Consider the following 20,994-nt stretch of genomic DNA (forward strand, 5'->3'; position numbering starts at 1 on the left):
ATCATATAATATGCAGTTTTATACAATGCTGGATAATATAAGTATTACACAGTATCGCACAGCATGCTGTGCTATTCTATGGGATTGCGCCTTTCGAAAAAAATATGAAATCACACTTACCGTCACATCCCGTTGAACTTCTCCAGTCACCTAGTTGTTGTCCAGCACGAGCACACTGTCTGGCATAGGCTGTGAGAGACTCACAGTAGCACCGATCTCGGGGTCTACATTCTCCAGCATCAAGGTAACATGAACTGTGATAGAAAGGAATATAGATATTAGCCTGCATCTAAATAAGAACACTTCTTGATCTATACGGGCTTTTATCAATATACTACGATCTTTAAATGATATTTAATTGTTCCAGTATCTTCCTTCACATGTAGACATGTCTGAAAATTTTTCACTTGATTGTGTAGAATTTCAGTCTAAAGAAGGATTAAGTCACCTTGGGCTTCTTACGTAAAACATATCTAGTCCCCATTTCCTCCTCAAATACTCCAAATTGGATATTTTTTTTCTTCTCATTTTAATTTAATCTTTATATAAGTAGTAAGTTTTGACAAACTGATATAGCAAAACATTTAATTGCGGATTACTTTAAAAAAAAGTTTGTTCCAGTATATCACGCAAAAACAGATTTGCACAGTTAAAATTAAAAAGTAATTTTAAACAAAATAATAAAAAAAACTTTTATTAACACAATTTCAAATAATATTTAATTATAAGTTAGGATTTTTTTAAATTATAAAATAGCATAATTTTTTTAGAATTATTAAACAACAATATAAAGCCTCCAAATGATAATGGATTGGAAAAGTTTCTATAATAATGTTTCAAAATTTAAACATTAATAGTCATTTATAATATATCTTTTATAATGAAATGAAAGGAAAAAATTAAATATCTTTGAAATTACCTCAAAAGAATTTTTGAGGAATTGGGGTCCGTTAATGGTGTAGGAAATTAATGATTTTTCCTGTTAAATAATCCGGCCTTGTTTCAATCTGATAAAAAATTGCCGAGTCTCACTATAATCCATCTCATTTTTAAACTTTCACTATAAATGTAACCTAGGCTTTTGACCCTTAAGAGTTATCTGTGATGATTTCAGGAGTTTACATTGTTCGAATTATTTTTAAAAAAATAGAGTAACATGATCAAAATAACTCTTGGGTCCTAAAACATTAGCTTATTTTTCTTAGTAATTATAAGATTTGATTATTCCGAAATTAAAGGATACACATATCTGAACGAATCTTGGATTTATGCAGCTGAAAAAGGTAATACCCCTAAATATGAGTTAAACCGATTACGGATGGAACTAAAATTAAATACTGCATTATGGTAATAGGTCAAATCAACCCCAAAAGAAAGCTCGGTTTTCATAAGCATGAATTCAGATTTTAATAAAACTAAAATCGCATTTAATGTAAAAAAAAAAAAAAATAGTGAGAAGAATTGAGAAGTGAAAGTCATCTTCCATTTTTTAATTACACTTCTCTTAATTATAATACTGTTTCGAAAAATTCATATAAAAAAAGAGGATATGGGAAAAAAAAGAGAAGTAGAATAGAATATTATGTCATCATAGAATATTGATGTTTTGTTACAAAAAAAATAACGCACACACACACACACACACACACACACACACACACACACACACACACACACACACACACACACACACACACACACACACACACACACACACACACACACACACACACACACACACACACACAAACAAACAAACAAACAAACAACACCGTGATTTCGTTTTTGAAGAATTAATTTTTTTTATTACTAATAAGTCAGAGCATAAATGTATGCGTCTCAGTATATAATTATGTCTTTCTTATTATCATATGTTACAGGGACAACATATTTGCAATTATTCTCAAAAGGATACTGATAATAGATAAAATAAAAAAAATCGATTTAAACCATAGAGAAAAGGATTGGGTTCTATATGCTAGGAAAAAATAAACATTTCATGCAATTCAATTTTACGAATGTGAAATATATTTTAGCACGAGTCGTTTGTTATGAAAAATAGAAACATCTCTAATTCCTTACACAATAGCCTATTTATAATGCAGTCATTCATTTTGGAAAAAATATAGCAATAACTTTTCTTTCTATAAAGTTTTGAAAAGTTTGTTTCTTGCACATCAAAATGTGTTCCTAGGAGGTGATTTGCAATTTTCAATTATTTTTCCTAGGAAAACTAGTTAATTGCTAATTAGAAAATCAAATATTAATTTTTATAGGAGAAAAATCTTATGTTTTAAGAATAATAAATTTCTATGAATTACAGGCAGCTAAGCCCATTTTTAGAAACTGGAAATGACGCAAATACATTCCCCAGGTACAGTAGCCTTATTTTTCCTTTTGAATGATGAGGCCAATTACAAATTTATCCAGCCATTTAATGAGTAGAAATAATCGAGAGGCTTACTTGTAGTACGGAACTGCGCTGACTTTTTTGTGGCAAGGTTTGAAGATGGGCGATTTCAAAACGTTGCATTCTCTCATTGCTCTAACATGAACCTCATTATTCCATTTTCTTGTGATGTCTGGTGTAGAGGGTTGAGACATGACACAACGTTTCATTTTTCCAACCTGAAAGATACTTATGTTAGGGATCTACAGACAATGCGTTATATATTTCGTTTGATTAAAAATGTAGACTACTATTTATAAATTATTATCATTTAAAGACATAAAAAATGTAATTAATATGAACGATCTTGAGAATTGAATGAATCATAAGATCAGAACCATTAGTTCATGAACTTTCTTATAAAAAATTTGAATCCTTTTTCACATATAATTTTTTAAAAGCCACGAAATTACTTCACAGAATAATTTGTTTCGCAGTGTGGACGCATTTTTGATCTACACATACTTTTTTTAACTCAAAGTTTAAAAGAGGACATGCTCACCAAATTCGATTATAATAAATTTTAAAACGCTACAAAAAAAAAAAAAGAAACGTCCATTAAGTTAACTTAATTTCATGCACTTACTCTCCAAGAATTTCCGAAATCTTCTGCCGTGTTGACTAAGCGTCCATTTTTAGTTTTGAAGTCGTCTTTAGGATCACCATTGTAGTTACCGCACAAACCACACAGATGATCTTTGAAATAAGATGGCACAGATACTTCCAAGTAACTATTTCCATCCCATAGGACCTTCATACCTTGAAACACAAAACACAAGAATATTCACTAAAAATTATATATATTTACTGCAACTAAAAGGTGGCCATTGATTTTTCTCTTAAGAAGAAACACAAATTAAATAAAAAGAAAAAAAAATGTTTCATAAATTGTTGTTGTAACTGAAGTTTTGGGCACTGGAAATAAATTATATTTTATTTTTAGGGCTCAATGAATCGTTATCTTACATTTCTTATAAAGCGTTTGTCCTTTAAACAAAAATTTTAAAGTATGAAAAAGAAGTTCAGCTTAATAAAGATATACAAAAAGAGACGTAAAATAAAAATTGGCACAAAAAATATGAAATTTTAACAAGTACGGATTAAAAGTTTAAAAAAAAAAAGGCGTTACTTGTACATTTTTTACAAATCAAATTTCTTTGATACATTAATTTTTCTATCTTTTTTAATCTTAAAAATTTACTATGCATGATAATTTTTGATAAGAAAATGATTAAAATTTTCCAATTTATATTTCCGTACGTCGAAATTTTTATATATATAAATTTCTAAACATAAAATCTTTCTTAAGAAATTTTAAACTGTCTATATACAGCTTTGAGTGTAGCTGGAATTTTTTGTATTGATATATTATACTAAAAATTACTGGTCTGTTAAAAATAAATAATAATAAAAATATCATTATTTATGCATTTACTAAGATAATATGCAAAATACTCGCTGATGGAAAAAAAAATGCATTCCCAAAGGAATCAGTAACATTATACAACTGACAATCAATCCATTGTTTAAACATGCAATTATTAGAATACAGTAGGACAAATAAATAAATTAAACAATTGAAATAAAAAGAAAAAAAGGAGGGCGAAGAGGTAGAAGAAAACTATTCCTCTTCAGAGATTATTACCGAAGATTTCAGAATGGCATACATAAATCATTCATCAATCGATTATGTTTCTACATTAAATTTTTTTTTAAATATATAGCATATCTAGTTTAAATTAAATTTTACGCGCTTTATAAATAAACATATTTAAAATCATCGTGTGAAAAGGTATTTAATCAATGAAGATTTATTAAATTCAATATCTTTCTAAGAGTTCTTAGAAAAATAGTTCATAATCATAGGAGTATGGTAAGTTAACAAATGAAATTCAAATAAATTATAAGAAGCTTTAAAATTAAATTCAAAATTATATAAATTATATCTTAGAAGCATTGAAATTACTAATCGATATTAATTTTTCTTCAGCCGAAGTAGTATATATTGAAATTAATTCTAAATAAATATGTAGAGTCTCTTCGCTAAATAAAACTTTCTCTTTAATAAACGCTAAATATATAAACGTTAAAACACAAAATTTGGAAAGATTAATTCAGCGGAAAAAAATAATAAAAATCCATAAAATGTAGATTTATTTTAAAACTTACCAAGATTAGTTCGAACTAAAACATTGCGCTCTTCTTGAAAGACTGACAGCACTCCTAATTCAATATAAGGCAGTTTTACTGGCTTATGATTAACATGGATTTTCATATATTGCCCAAGTCGGATTTTTGTACCATTAGCCTACAAAAGAAAAATGATATAAGTATCACTTTACTGTTTAAGTACGAAAAGCACTTAAAAATTTACAAGAAATAACATCAAAAGTTTTCATATCTGCATTTATATTACATAAAATTATCTGAAAGCAATTTCTAAGAGCTTCGACAGCCAAAACATGAGAAAATTATTCTTTACATGTAAATTAAAGAGATGTAAAAGTTCCTAAGACTAATTTATAATTTATAGTAATTGTTTAATTTTTTTAAATTTAAGATTCTGCTCCGCATATTTAAAAAAAATATTATGCAAGAAAGATATTTTAAGTGTTCACCTTAAATTAAAACCAAAAATTTAAGTAAATGGAAAGTTTGTAGGTTTGTAGTTAAGTTTTATTAGTTTTGGTTAGTTATTTATTGGAGCAGAACTTTCCTTCCGATTTTTAATTCTTAATTATTAGGTTTGAAGTAAAAATGGAAACTGAGATGCATTTTTAATATTACAAAATATGTATTTTACCATTTCCAGGCTTTGAATATAAATTTGATTTTAATTCAGTGAACTTCCGCAGTGGAATTTTGTATGAAGATATTTCACATTCGTTACAATAATAATAAAAAATATTATTTGGGTTATACTAATGTGATTATATAAATTGTGGGTTATTGTTGCCATTGCCATTGTTTGCCATTAAATAAACAGATAAATTTAAAATGATTATTTGCAAAAATTTTGCGTTTACCAGGAAAGAAAAATTCAATCTAACTTAATTAATAGATTAAACTTAATTTTTTGGGTTTTATTTGAACTGAACTTTTCAAAGTAGAGAATAAAATTTATAAACAGAAGTAATAAGTGTTCAGAAGAATGAATTCATGTTTCATTGAATCAGTATACAACAATTTAATATTGTAATAAGGTCAGAAGCAGCGATGGCTTCATGAAATAGTTTCAGCGTTTTTAACTAGAGAATCACAGATTTGATACCCTGAAGCCTGGTAAGACCCACTTAATAAAAGTTGGTCATAATATTTTCCCCATCTACTGTCACTCATTAATCATTGCTTTCATTATCTGCAACTTATTTTATTTCTTCTAAAAAATGACCAAGTGCATTTTTTAAAGTTCTTCAAAGACCGACCTTTATGATAATTACTATCAATTAAAACTTAAGAATGAATAAAGAATTAATTATTTAATTGATTATTTTTCATAAACTAAAACGTTTTAAGAAAAAATGGAAATTATTTCCTAATCTCTCAAAGAGAGAAGAAAGAAAGTGGTTGTAATATCGAATTTCAAATGCGAATGGCACAGAGTTTCGACTAGGTGGAAAGCTACGAGCAAAAAATATATTTCAGTTGTGGTTTCAGTTTCAGTTGCAATATTAAAAGATAATTTTATAGTTTTATTTGAATGTTGCAATTTTTGGTCCTTCTACGAGTGGTTGTATTTACTAGGAAATTTGTAAAACAATTATGAATTGTTTATTTTTTGTCAATACAATGACGTTTCTTCGCTTTTAATTTTTTGTAACTAAGCAATTACATAGTTTATAATCTGTTCCCTCCAGTTCACAAATTGCAGAACAGCGAGCAAATGTTTTTGAACAACATTTATAGCTAGTTATTATTAATGGAGAGTTGAATGACTGGAAACAATCCATAACAGTGCATTTCTATTTTCTGTCTAAAATACGCTGTTTTGAGACTCTTTAATTTCGTTCTGCTTTTAGATATATCAAATTTATATATAAAAAAAGATGCACTTAACCATTTATTAGATATGTGATGATTTATAGTGCGCATGCATGCATCATGTTATGTTCAGACCGATTTATAAAGACTTATTTTGGTTGGAAGAAAATCGAAGGACATTTTCTTTCCATATTATATATATATATATATTATACGTATTCTGATCTAAAAAGTATGCTTTTGAAGCATTGAAATGTTTTCATCAAACATTAATAAGTGGTTTTTATAGGATCAAGAAAAAATAACTGATTCAATGAACTGAATAGATCCTACGTTACAGAAACTTTATGAATTCAGCAGAGCATATATCTATCTTTCCATTTGAATCGAAATAAAGCAAGTTCATTCAAGTAGCAAGATTTATTGAAATCGTAACAAATAAGCCATGCATATGGAAATGAAAAGAATTTTATTTTGCAATATTTTAAAATATGTCCCTTCTTATAAAATATATCAGACTTTACATCATAAAAGTCGTATCGCTTTTGAATTAGAAAGAAGCGTATTGCTTAGAAATACATTTATCATTTATATAATAGAGTTATTTCTCGAACAGCGTACTCGAATCATTTCTAAGAAGGTTTATAGTTCAAAATAAATTGTCATGCATGTTATATGGTTTGAGCTTTTATTCAACAAAGATAAAGAAAAATTCAAGAATATTATAATCCAAACACTAAATACAAAAATAATATAGAAAACACTGCTCCATAAAGATTTTTGACACAAATCGACAATAAAATGCTAACCAAACATGATCTGTGTATTTCCTTTTAACTTTCACATTAAACGAATCGATTATTTTGAACGTAATAATTTTGAACTATTTTTTCGTCCCAGCAGTGTTAAAATATTAGGTAGTTAAAAAATTTGGCAAAAACGGTAACAATTGAAAATTTTAGAATTACGTATTTTATTGTAGATACTTTTGAAACTGAAACAATTTTTGGAAATATTATAAAAGACTTGGTTTACATAAAGTTCAAAATAAATTTAAGTTTCACTACAATGCAAGAAATATATTTATGATAAAAACTAATTAAATATCAATTTAACTTTCTCTTCATAAATTCAATGCAATTTTTGTTTAGCTTAATAGATAGTAAAATCTAATCTAAAAGCTCTATTCAAGTACAGCGATATTTGTTAATGCATTTATACCACTGATATAAAATTACCCGAAATATGAATGAAGTAACAATTAAATTTTTGATAAATCTCTCTAAATAGATTTTTTTCCATGCGTTTAAAATGTTTAAAATTTAGATTTAAAACATAGTTTAGGGACAGGCTTTATTACTTTTAGACATATTGCAATTTTTTAAAGAAAGTAAATGAAAATCGATATGACATAGTACATAAGAATGATTTAAAATTACATAGATTCGTACATTTACATTTTATTTTTTCCATTCCACATTCCAAACTTAAAACAGTTTATCTAATATTTTCGAGTAGAAGATGAGAATTCTTTTCCGAATTGATATCAAATTCACATTTTGTTATGGAAAAATTATTGTCTTTTGTGGAAACAGCATTCACTGAATTTCAATTATATATTTAATTATTTGAAGACAGTAATGAGATGGATATTTATAAATGGAGTTAATCTTTAATATTCGGTAAAATATTGTATTAACCATCTTATATGGACGGTGAAGTAAAATGTCCATCTGGCGTCATAAATACTGATAAATTGGCGAAATCCGGAAGCATAACGAAGCATGCTTGGTTCACAGTTCGAGTATCCTTTTTTGTTTTGCTCGTTAGAGGATCTTACTGTCATTCGAGATTGGTATGAGTGAGACAGTCAAATATTTATAAAAAATTCAAATCCCATTTCAGCTGTTCTGCCATGTTATTAATTGAGATACTTTTATTTGATATTATAGTCGTGAAATGTGTGACATAGAACACATTTCACTTATTAAATTCAAAATATAAGGTTTATAGGCTTTCAATCTTAATAATAAGATATTTGCATGCAAATAATACTGGTACAAACCTTAATAGTGATCGATTTTGTCCATGAGTATTCTTTGGAGTAACGGGCCTCGTTGAGTACTTCCACTGAGAAAGAACGATTTGTGCAGTCTTTGGCTAGAATATATTTGCAAGAGCCTTGATAATTAAAGATTTTGCCATCGAAAGATCTATAATGAGGATCGCCAAATACTGTACACACTCCATCGTCTGGTTGGAAATAAGTGGAAAAAATTAAGATCTTGCGAAACAATTACTACTAAAAATTACAATCGTGCGAAACAATTACTACTAAAATTACAATCGTACGAAACAATTACTTGTAAAAATTGTAATTAATTTACAATTGAAAATAAAATTACTGATACAAAATATTGTAAATTTTAGATTTTAAAGCTTCTTATTCTTTGAAAAATCTTAAAATGGCACAAAAATTTAAATGAAGGACTGATACATGATTTACCGATACACAATAGCTTAATTGAAACAACAAACATAAATTCCTCTTACAACATGGATAGTTAATTTTAAAAGATGAAAACATTGGAATGATATTAGGATTGATTATATCAACTTTATAATGAAAGTATATGCTTTTAAAACTTTTAGATGCTTATTTAAGAAAAACTTGGCTGGCTTATTGGCATAAAAAATTATTAAATAATAAATTTAATGAATTAAAAATTCTGATGAAAACTGACTTTTAAAAATATGAAGAAGACATAAATTGGCATGCACCAAAACTTGATCATCAATAAAATTAAACAATATCTATCTTTTTTTTTTTTTTTTTTTTTTTAGCAACTCTAATACAATATTATGTACATGATTATAATTGTTTTCTGCATTTTTATTTTTATTTCAAAAATTCGTCCACTGTTTGTAGCTTATTTTCTGATGCCCATATAACTAAAACAATGGATATTAAAAATTTTTAGCATTCAGAGAGTGAAGAATTTGAGTGCAAATATATAACATAAAAACACATTTTAGCAGGCATGTGGCCGAATAGAAGAAACTTCTGAAATGTTTAACTTTGATTTATTTCATTCCGGAGGCATAATTCATACAGATAAAATGCGGTAAGAGATACGTCAGTCCACATCGCGACACAAGAGTAGAAGAGCAAAAGAGTGAAATTTTTCCCTCCGGTCCTACGAGATTCTGAAAGGGATTTCTTTGACACTTAGTCTTAGGAAAGGGAAATTTAGGTATCTTTAAAAGAATGTTGCAAACATTAAGGATTGTTCATGAGGATTTCTATGAGGACTTTTGGAGCGTGAGTGCCATCTGAAGTGAGCAGTTTTATAGTGCGCGTGTTAAATGTAATTAAATAACAAGTGGAATTGGATCAGGGAATTGGAGACCATTTTAGAATGAAGTTAATATGGGCTAAAATTAAGATAAAAATTGGAAAATTAATTAGGATTTAAATTAGATTACGCGATATAATTATATATATATATATATATATATATATATATATATATATATATATATATATATATATATATATATATATATTGTCACGTAGATGAAGTGAATGTAGCAAGTCCAAGAGAAATGAACACACTCAAGATCAACTGAAGAGTTTTAATACCAATCTAGCTTGATGGTTGGGTTGACGGGGCGCCTAGCCCCGGCAGGGGCTTATCCCCGGTAAGGAGAGACTTCACAGTGCTTTGCTGTCTATACTTTGTCGTGGCCGTCTTCGACGAAATTTGGAGATGACGAGTGTCAGGACTCATTGTGATTGTCTGATATTAGGGTGAGGGTGTGGGGGGGGGGGGTACGCTGCCGTTGGGCTTAGTAAGTTTTTACTGCTTGTGAGCTAGAATTGGCTATTGAGAAACAGTATAATTTGAGTTTGAAAAAATAAAAGTTAGGAAGAAAAACTAAGGGGCTGAGATAAATTAAAGTAGTATATTACGGGGTCTTCTAGAGTTTGTAGATGGTTTATATTTAGGGATTTTAGCTATTGCTTCATTTTCATTCTTATCCATGTTTTTAAAGAAGTTTGTGGCTAGATTTTTAATGAATTTTTTAAGAGGGGGATAGTCTAGGCATAAGTACATATTTGTATTGGGCATGTAGTATTTCATATTGCAGAAATTTCTAATTAAGTTATTTTGCTGGCGTTCAATAAGTCTAAGATTAGTCTTGGCAGCATATCCCCACACAGGGCAGGCATAAGTTAATACTGGACGCAAGTAGGCAGAGTAAATAAGCATTTTATTTTGTCTACTCATTTTGGAGTTTCGAGAAATTAAGGGATAAAATTTACGAGTTAGGTCTCGAAACTTTTTAGCTGTGTAAATAAAGTGGGGTTTCCAAGTTAATTTACTATCTAGAATAACGCCTAAATATTTGCATTCCTTAGACCACGGGACAGTTTGATTTTTAATTTTAACTGGGGAGAAATTCTTTTTACAGTTATTTTTGTTAAAAACTATAGCTTCAGTTTTACTAGCATTTATTTCAATTTTCCATTCGACGAACCAGTCCTCAAGAGATTTAATATGTCGGTTTAAAGCTATGGTAATGAAATTTTGATTTTTGTTTCTAGCTAGTATTGCAGTGTCATCAGCGTACATGCACAACATAGTGTTAAATTGCTTGGGGATATCATTAATAAACAAGGAAAATAAAATTGGCCCTAGTTTAGATCCTTGAGGTACACCTGCAAGAATAGGTTTTACTTCCGAAAATTCATTGTTTATCTTGATTTTAAAGGATCTGTAACTGAGGTAAGAAATTATAATTTTGATAAGGTGTGAGGGTATGTTGTAATTAATTAGCTTGTATATAAGACCATCTTGCCAAACTCTGTCAAAAGCTTTCTGAATGTCAAGGAAAACCGCTGCAGTTTTTTGTTTATTTTCAAAACCTTCCTCAATGAATTCTACTGCTCTAATTAATTGGTGGGTTGTAGATAGGTTACGGCGAAATCCAAATTGTTCAGGTGTTAGTATATTATGTTCTTCTAGGTAATTATTTAATCTATTGAGAATTATCTGTTCAGCAATTTTGCTGACAGAAGAGAGTAGGGATATGGGTCTATAACTGCAGGGATCAGTTGGATCTTTTCCTGGTTTTAATATGGGGATAACTGCAGCTGTTTTCCATGACATGGGAAAATATCCTAATTTGAGAATGCTATGAATTATATTAATTAAAAATTTTAGGTAATTGTCCGGAAGTGTTTTTAACATTTTGTTGTTAATACTGTCAAGGCCAGGGGCTTTTTTGATATTAAGTTTTTTAATATGATCCTTTAATTCATCAGTTGAGGGAGGGGGAATATCAATAAATTTTTGTGGCAATGAGTCGAGAAAGCCTTTGACTGTATTATTTACATTATGTTCTGTGGTGAAATTGCTCGATTCATTAAGTTGAAATTGTTTCTCAAGGCTAGCCGCCAGGCAGTTTGCTTTTTCTTTATCAGTTATTGCAATACTAGCAGGGCCTTTAAGGGCCGGAATTTTTTGTTTTTTACTTTTAAAAGTTTTGACAAGTTTCCAGATTGATCCGTCTTCTGTGTTAACACTAATTAATTTGTGTATAAATTCATTGCTTTGGATTTTATTGTTAAGTTTTTCAATTTCCTTATTAATTTGGTTCATTAGTCTCTTGAAGACTGGGTCTCTGGTTTTTTGAAAATTTTTCCTGGCAAAGTTCCTGTCCCTGATTAGGTCTCTAATTTTAGGGTCAATAAAATTTTGACTATTTATAATGGGGGTGGAGGCTAGATTTTTTGCATTAATAATTTGCGATTCGAAGATGTTTACAAAATGGTCAAGTTTATCTGGGTTTGTAAATTCATCAATGTTTGGGGTTTCTGATTGACTGAGGGTTAATTTAAAATTATTCCAGTTTGTTTTAAATTTATTAAGATTATTGGGCAGGGAATATTTAAAGAAAAAATTTAATAAGATGGGATTATGGTCAGAGCTAAGTTCAGGTAAGGAGTGAATTTCATATGGGTACAGGAAGTCTTTAATTAAGGTGAGGTCTATTGTATTGGCTGACTGAGGCCCAAATCTAGTGGGGGTGGACGGTGCTATAATGTCTAATCCGGCCTGAAGGGCAAATGATTTTAGGGAATTACCTTTTGGGCAGTTACGCTTACAATCCCAGCTAACGTGGTGAGCGTTAAAGTCTCCACAAATTATTTGATTAGGTCCTGTTTGCATCAGGTTTTCGATGTCGAAAATAAAATTGGAATTATCTGCACTAGGGGGGATATAAATAGAGATTAAGGTTATTGGATCTTGATTTTTAAAATTTAATTTTACCACGCTAGCTTCTACATGTTGTAGTAAAGGTGGGGGGACCTCACTGTGAGGTAAACCATTTTTAATTAAAATTGCAGTACCGCCGCCAGCCTGGTTAGCTCTGTAACTGTAATATGAGAAATAGTTTGCCAGGAAAATTTTTCTTTGTGGTCTAAGGTGGGTTTCTTGCAGTAGGATTACATCGGGGTTATACTTATTTACAAAATTAAGAAGGTCAATTATTTTATTGTTAATGCCATTTGCGTTCCAATAGACTATGCGAAGGCTATTGCAGGAGAAAACTAGTTAGTGACAGGTAGACTTGGGTTATCGAATGCCTTCATGAGTATATCCAGTTTTTCCATAACAGTGTTTGCGGTTTTTAGTTTTTTAAGCTGTGAAAAGAGTAAAGGGTACTCGGTCGTTAGCTTTTTCAGTTCTTTCATTGCTTCTATAATGTCAGCGAAATCATTGCCTTCTAAAACGGTGTTGTTGGCTTGTTTGTGACCATAGGTTTGTGGCGCCAGCACTGGTGGGCTTGTGTGGTAAGAGTGTAATGGAGGCGCTATCTCATGATGGCTTGTGTTTTTAAAAAGACCTGCAAAACTGACATTTGGCCTGATCAGAGCTTGGTTTTTGTGAAAATAGTTGTCCCTATTTTTTCTCGCAGACTGAATTTTTGGGAAGGCCTCGCAGCCGCGGTAAGATGCTATGTGCCCTTGTTTGCCGCAATTGATGCAAGTTGGCGTTTCAATTTTTTCTTTTATCACGCAAGCATTAGTTTCGTGGCTTTCGCCACACTTCAGACATCTGGGCTTTATGTTGCAGTTATTCGCTGCATGGTGAAAAAAGTTGCAACGATAACATTGCGAGACTAGGTTGCGACCTCTGTAGCGCTCTACTGTGATACTAAGGTAATCCAGATGTTCTATTTTAAAGATTTCCTCGGCTTTTTCAGTTTTATTAAGTTCAACCATATAAAATGGAAGAGGTCTCTTAGTTCTTAGCTGGGTAAGTTGAACAACCCTAGTCACTGGGAAACCACTATCAACTAGGTTTTGAGCTATTATTTTTGTGTCGTATTCATGGGGGAGCCCTTTGATGACTGCTTTTAATGGTCTTTTGTTTTGGGGGGTTATGATATAATAATCATAACCCTGCTGCCTGCAGAAATTTTGAATGGCTTTGTGTTGATCAGCCGATTCTGGGAATATTTTTATGAACCCTTTATTCAGTTTGTTGACAGTTTTGCCGCAGGTTTTTGCAATTTGGGATAAAATTTCATTAAAGTTATCTGCATATTTCAACATTATTGGTGGTATTTTATGTTCTGCAGTGTTGGGAGTTTCATTTTCAACTGGAATATTATTGAGGACTTGAAATTTATTGCTTATGTTAATTACATTTTTAGGGGGTTCCGGTTTATTTCTGGCAAGTTTCCTCTTTGTTGGAGAGACGAAATTATCATTACTCAGGTTCAGGGAGGGTTCCTTAGAGTGTTCACATTTCGAGTCCTGACAAGAACTAACAAGGTTCATCTTACCCAGAAGGGTCTCCATCTCCTGAATCGCTTGTTTTCTTCTAGACTCCATGGCTGCAAGATGCGGGTGAGCATAATCAATCTGCTCCCTCTTGGCATGCCTTGTGGCTTGGTTGATACCTTCAATTTCAAGTCTTAGGACTTTTACCGCATCGCGGATCATCAATCTTTCCTTGCAATGGATGCAAGTGTATTTCTCTTTAGTTTGAGGCAGATCACTATGATTGCCATCAATGATCATTTCTTCATTCGTCTCCGCGCATCTGCGCTTTCCACCTTCTTCGCAAACGCTACCGTTCATGACGGAAGCTAACACGAGAATCAACAACAACAACTAACAACTACAACCAATACAATACTTAATACCAATCTAACCGATTGGGAAACTATTTATATACAGAAGATTATTCAAGAACCTTCTAGAATTTGAAGGCCCGCAGAAAAGAAGTCCCGCAGAAAATTAGGAATTTACATAAATAACATATTAGAATAATTAACATAAATTTGCATATTTAACATAAGTCTGACATAAAGCAAATTGAAATTAAAAATCAATCTTTAACTGTTCGCCTCGCTTGTATTTGAACCCGCGACCTTCCGCTCCGCTATGAAGTGCGTCGCTCAGCCGACTAAGCCATCGGCGCTTGGTCGGAAGGAGCAATTTTCGCTACAATATATATATATATACCCACCTTCAACGCAAGAGGGACAGCAGTCTCCAGGCTTTGTCTTCAATGTATGTCCAGCCGGACAAACGATCTGAGTCTCACAAGGTTCCACAGCACAATGTACCTGTCCGTCTCTACAAATACATTGAGTACATTTTTCCATCTGCCATCGATAGCCATCCTAAAACACAATAAGAATGTACGGTCAGATATTTAAACGCCAAACTTCGAAAATTTTAACAAATTTAATTGCAGCATTGGATTTGTCTCATAGGGAAGTCTGGCATATAAGATACAGCATTACTCGTCACCAAAAGAGGATTTTTTAAAACAAAACACTTTCTTGTTAATTGTCTAAAATCTTAAAATATTTTAGGATGAAATGTTATTAAGGTATTGAAAATATACGTGTTTCTTAACAGAGACTGTAATTTATTTCCACTCTATATATAAATCATAAGTGTTTGTTATATACTGTTTATGACAACGGCAATTCTTCGGTATCATTTCGACAGTTATAAAAGAAATATAGCAAACTGAAAATGCTTCCAGAATATTTCCAATCCGGTAAAAAAAAAAAAAAAAAAAAAAAGCGGAAAATTTTTATATCTTGAGCTAAGTCTTATTTCTCTTCTGTTTTATTAGGGCGTAAGGCATGAAATCACAGACTACATATTTTAATTCATGGCTCAAATTGACGCAAGCTGATTACGAGGGCAAGTCAAAAATTATTTACACTTTTGACATAACTCTGCTTAAACTGTGCACACTGACTTCGCGCTTATTTTATTGTTATACTGCTGTGGTAATGCTATGAACGTTTGATCCTAATTCCGTCATTTTCCTTCCTTCTGTTGCAGATATATCATGGCTGCTCCATTAGAAGTTTGCACCAAAGAGGAACAACGAGCAGTAATCCGATTCCTCTGGTCGGAGGGTGTCAAAGGGTCAGACTACCATCGCAACATGGGGGAAGTGCATTCTCACGTAAAACTGTGTTTTTGTGGCTCGAAAAGTTTAAAAGTAGTCGAACAAGTGTAACACATGAAGAGGGAGCAGGACGGCCATCAACCTCCACTACAGATGACAACATTCAGCAAGCTCGAGAGATGGTTCTGGCGAATAGGCGATCAACAGTGCGAGTTATAGTGAAATGTTGGAAAAGAAACTGAAGCCAGCAATTCGCAATAAACTCCGAGGTTTGTTGTCGAAGAAAGTTTTGTTGTTATATGACAATGCACGGCCGCACACGGCTCATCACACTATTGAAACCATAAACAAGATGAAATTTGAGTTATTGGAACACCCTCCCTACAGCCTAGACCTAGCTCCATCTGACTTTCACTTGTTTGGGCCACTCAAGGATGCTTTGCATGGTCGCTAATTTGTCTCAGTTTTAAACGTGCAAAATGCGGTGCAAAAGTGGCCTCATGACCAACCGAAAACCTTTTATTTGGAAGAAATACGTAAGCTCGTTGACCGTTGGGCCAAGTGCATTGAAAAGAAGGGAGATTACGTAGAAAAATGATGTGCCAAGTATAACAGCAATTTCATGTTAATAAACTGTAGAATGAAAAGTGTAGATCATTTTTGACTTGCCTACGTATATCATGTAGCCATTATGCATTATAATAAATGACAGTTTTTCATGGTCGGAAAAATAAAAGGATCAATGAATTACTTTAACGATTAATTTTTTTACATCATACAGTAAATGTATATGCAGTTTCTGAAAATTTTATTTAAACTCCAAAACTTTATAGGAGCCAGCCAAAAAAATCGCAGGAAATTTTCACCTAGTCCAAATTACTCAATTACTAGTCGCTTCAGGTGACCAGCTGGTTCCATCAGATTATTAGTTATACTTGATTTCAGATAAATATTTTATACGCACGGAAGCGTGCACACATACACACATCACGCACGTGTGAAATATTTTTATTATTAGCAGAAATTAATATTTTAAAAATTATTTTCTTAATCTTACTTCATGGATTTTTCCATTGATCATGCACACAGCTTTTTTCTCTTCCGGATCCGCGCAGCGCGGACAACATTCTTCTTCATCAGTGATCTGATGCTCCGGTCTGCATTCAAGAGGTGGACAAGATCTCCTTTCACAGAAAATAGTCGAGTACTGTAACAGTTAAAATACTGCATGTGAGACAATTCTAAAGAAAAAGTAATGCCTTAAAAATAAATCTTAGTTTATAAAATTTTTAATACGCTTTTAATATGCAGATATGTTGGATCGAACTTCTGAAGCATTTCGAACTTAATAATAATGTAAGTTGTATTAAATGTAAATTACGTTATGCGACAAGTATCGTAACAGAATAACTCAAAAAGAAATCGCTATACAGGAAAGACTGTTGAATCCATAATTACCATATTTGCCTCGTTTGCTTTTTGGGTCATAGATGCGCTCTAAGAATGGAATTATCTAAATTTGAATCATATTTTTAATTCACATTCATCAAAATATTAACGCTTTATTTTTCTATTATTAAGTAATTTTATTAAACAAATTTTTTTTATACTGCATTAAAATTTTTTAAAAAATTAACTTTTTAGTATGATATTAATTTTATTTTCGTACAGGTATTTATTTCTATTTTTAATAATTAAAAAATTAAAGGATATTTTATAAAAATATTTTTTATTGTTTTAGCTATTGGTTTTATACTCCCGTGCGTTGCGACGATATTAAATACATTTTCTTGTGGGCTCGTATTGTTGAAACATAAATAAGAAAAAATTTTCTAAATAAAATATCATATAAAGGCAGCTAGATTAAGTCTAAAACAGAGTTATGCAACGGTTTCGAATAAACGATTCGAACTTCTTTTCTTTTTTCTACTTACTAAGTATAATTCTCTATACAGATTATTTTTTGAACGCCATTGTAACTTTAAACTAAATGATACCCACACGTATATGGCAATCATCAAGTGGAGCAAAAGGAAAATATATTTAGTTATGTATTTTCCTTTAAATAGTTCATATAAGATCATATAATCTATTTTGTAAATGTCTATCAATACTATCCTGCTTTATCTATTAAACTTGCATTTTTATGAATGTACGTATAAACGTATCGAATCTTCTTATTCATGTATTCCGAAATTTCTTATTATCTTCGTCTGTGGTAGAATATTGAACTGGCTTCACAGAAAACGATAAAATATTCATTTGAGGATATTCTATACAGCTGTAACTATTAGAAATTTTTTTACATGCATTATCTAATTAAAAGAAATGTTTTTGTGAATAGAAATTTTAAATGCCGATGATCAGTGGCAATACTATCGATTAATACAAATAACATTTATAAAAATTATTTATTTTTCATTTGTTCCAATAATACTTTCTTAATGACTTTCGAAAATTGATGGTTAGAAAATTGATTGATTTAAATCTCATTTTTTTTAAATTTTTTTATTGTTGAGCGCAAATTTTATCGATTTATCGATTTTGTATTGAAACATTACACAAGTTTCGAATTAAAGCATATTATCACTTAAAAGAGAAATATAAAATTAACTTCGGGAAAAAAATAACTAAAGGGAAACGGGCTTAAAAAAGGATTCCGGAAAAGTTTTAGTTCTTACTTGGTCCTTATCACCGGTAGAAAAGAGGTTAAGCACTGTTTCTAAAACAACCACTACTCGGAGTTTTCCATAAGAAAACAATCATGTAAAACCATTTACACAGTCAGCTTGGTAGTCACGCAGGAAAAAAAATATCTACATTGCTCAAGATGAAAAAGAACTTTTTCCCATTTAAAATATATTTATATTTCGGTTCATTTTATTGAGAGTTTTAAACAGAAACGAAAATAATTTGATGAGTATAGAAATAAACAATATACTATTATTTCCACAAAAGTTTTCAGTTTTATGTGTTTCGAATTTTTTAAAAGTACCGAAGTCATATTATATTTAAAATATTTTATTGTAATTTTCTTGTTTATGAACATGAAATAATGAAAAAAGTAATTAAATAAAATAAGACAAAAACTAAACTTTTTTATTGATTTTCAATAAATGTAAAAATGATAGATTTCATTAATAAACGTTTATTGTCAAGAAGAAAAGTCAATTGTAGAAAACATTGGGTTTATTTCAAAATGTAAAAAAGAAAACAAAAAAATGTTACGATCTCGCTTCAAAGATAAAAACCATAATAAAATGCATTCAAAGGAACTAAAACACGTGCTTAAATTCATACGCCACCAGAAACTTCTAGAAATTTTTAAAGCGCTTAATTTTACACAATGTTGCCAAAAGATCATTCATAGCTGAAATAAAATTTGTTAAACAAAAGAGAAGTAAAGAGAAAAAACTATATACACTGGGTCCACGTGCATATAATTTCGCAATTTCAAAGTAAGGAAAGGGAAGACAGTAAGTGTAGTTTTAAATGTTGAACTATTAAATTAAAGTGTTTTGACTAGCGTTCTGGAAGTTAAATTGACTAACTGGCTAGGAAATTACAGTGTTTTGACTGATACTATGCATGAAAATGCCATGATTTTATCAAAAGGCATTATCCATGCATTTAAAATAATAAAGAAAATTTAAGGGACTAGTTTTTCAGATTGAATTTTTTGCTCTTTCTTGTTTCATAAAAAAGCTCATGATACCTAGATATGTCATCAATCATCATCTGTTCTTTACCAGTCTCCATTTTCGAAATAAACCCCAAAAACTCCCCTTCACTGTACATTCTCCATGGAAAAAGATTGCGAAGAATTTCTCAGCCATTGCCTTGATTTAGCCACTTTTTCTTTCTAAAAATCATCACCGTCGTACACTAATGATCACATTTCTCCTCCCTGTACCTATTTTTAGGAGAAATCTCTAAAGTACAACTTCATTCCACATTCATCTTGGGAAAAAAATACGGCAGAGTTCTCCAACTTCAACCACTATACTTATTTCGTCAATTTTTATTCCAGCTAATAACTAAAGATCCCTAAATATTCCATCAGTGGTTGGTAACCCTCACACCACTTTCTGTTTTTAAGAGATATCGCAAAATAATACTGAAGAACTCAAAAATTAGATTTCTTTAATTTTATTTGATAACTATTTAAATTGACGTATTTCACCATTTTGCAAGCATAGTTAACCAAACATAATGTTATAACTTTATTGTAGAGGTTTAATTTAAAACAGTATTTTCTTTAGATGTGAAAAGATATGGTTCATAAAAGTTGAGGGAAGTGACTGAATTAATACTATTGATATGGTGAGAGGCACCGAAGGCGGTTAATATTGCGAGTTCGCAAATTGTACAGACTAAGTCTATGGCAAAGGATACCGACGTGCTCTGATTGATTTAAGCCTTGGCATCTTTTTGGCAATGTTTTGCCTAAAAGAATTATTTAATTGCTGCATCATATGTTGAGTAATTACTTCCATTTAGGTTTTATACTTCTGTACATAAACAATATTAGTTAATTGTATTAATAGTATTATTAGTAATATTTATTATTATTATTAATAATTAGTATTAGTAGTATTACTAGTAATATTTAGAGAAAACAATTGCATTAATAAAAATTATATCGTGTTGATATTCACCCGTTTCTTCCATAAAACTAATGAAAGGTACAAGGTTTGAGCCAAATAAACGAAAACTACACTATTATGAGTGCAAAACATTGCCAAAAAGATGCCAAGGTTTAAACCAATCAGAGCAAGTCGGTATCCTTTGCCATAGACTTAGTCTGTACAATTTGCGAACTCGCGTTAATATTTATAATATTACTTAAATTGGGACTAAAGACTATTAAAATAAATCTAATAAGTAAATTAAAGTAGCACACGAAGTTAATATAAAATATAGACACATCCAGTCGTTTTATATCATAATATTTAGCTCTTTCCATAATGTTTCAGCAATTTGTTCTTTATATGTGACGGCCGAAGCGTGAAATAAAATGAGTGATGCACCGGAGCCTATTATATAAGCGCTCGAGCAGCAGTTTTAACTCCCGTTTTCAATTTCCTCAGTAGCTTCAGCTTTGGCTCA

General features: G+C 30.7%; 1 protein-coding gene across 1 annotated transcript in view; it reads right to left on the bottom strand.

Annotated features, from left to right (window-relative positions):
• The window catches only part of LOC129971216 (BMP-binding endothelial regulator protein-like), a 148,032-nt gene that overhangs the window by 4,599 nt on the left and 122,439 nt on the right, over positions 1 to 20,994 (bottom strand). Inside the window, exons 9-15 of the mRNA XM_056084797.1 lie at positions 16,943 to 17,092; positions 14,980 to 15,136; positions 8,496 to 8,683; positions 4,619 to 4,757; positions 3,036 to 3,208; positions 2,465 to 2,628; positions 121 to 254 (exon numbers count right to left, since the gene is read on the bottom strand). Coding sequence (XP_055940772.1) covers positions 121 to 254; positions 2,465 to 2,628; positions 3,036 to 3,208; positions 4,619 to 4,757; positions 8,496 to 8,683; positions 14,980 to 15,136; positions 16,943 to 17,092 — 1,105 coding nt within the window. The remainder of the gene's footprint in view (positions 1 to 120; positions 255 to 2,464; positions 2,629 to 3,035; positions 3,209 to 4,618; positions 4,758 to 8,495; positions 8,684 to 14,979; positions 15,137 to 16,942; positions 17,093 to 20,994) is intronic.

This window comes from Argiope bruennichi, chromosome 6, assembly GCF_947563725.1.
Source record: "Argiope bruennichi chromosome 6, qqArgBrue1.1, whole genome shotgun sequence".
NCBI lineage: Eukaryota > Metazoa > Arthropoda > Arachnida > Araneae > Araneidae > Argiope > Argiope bruennichi.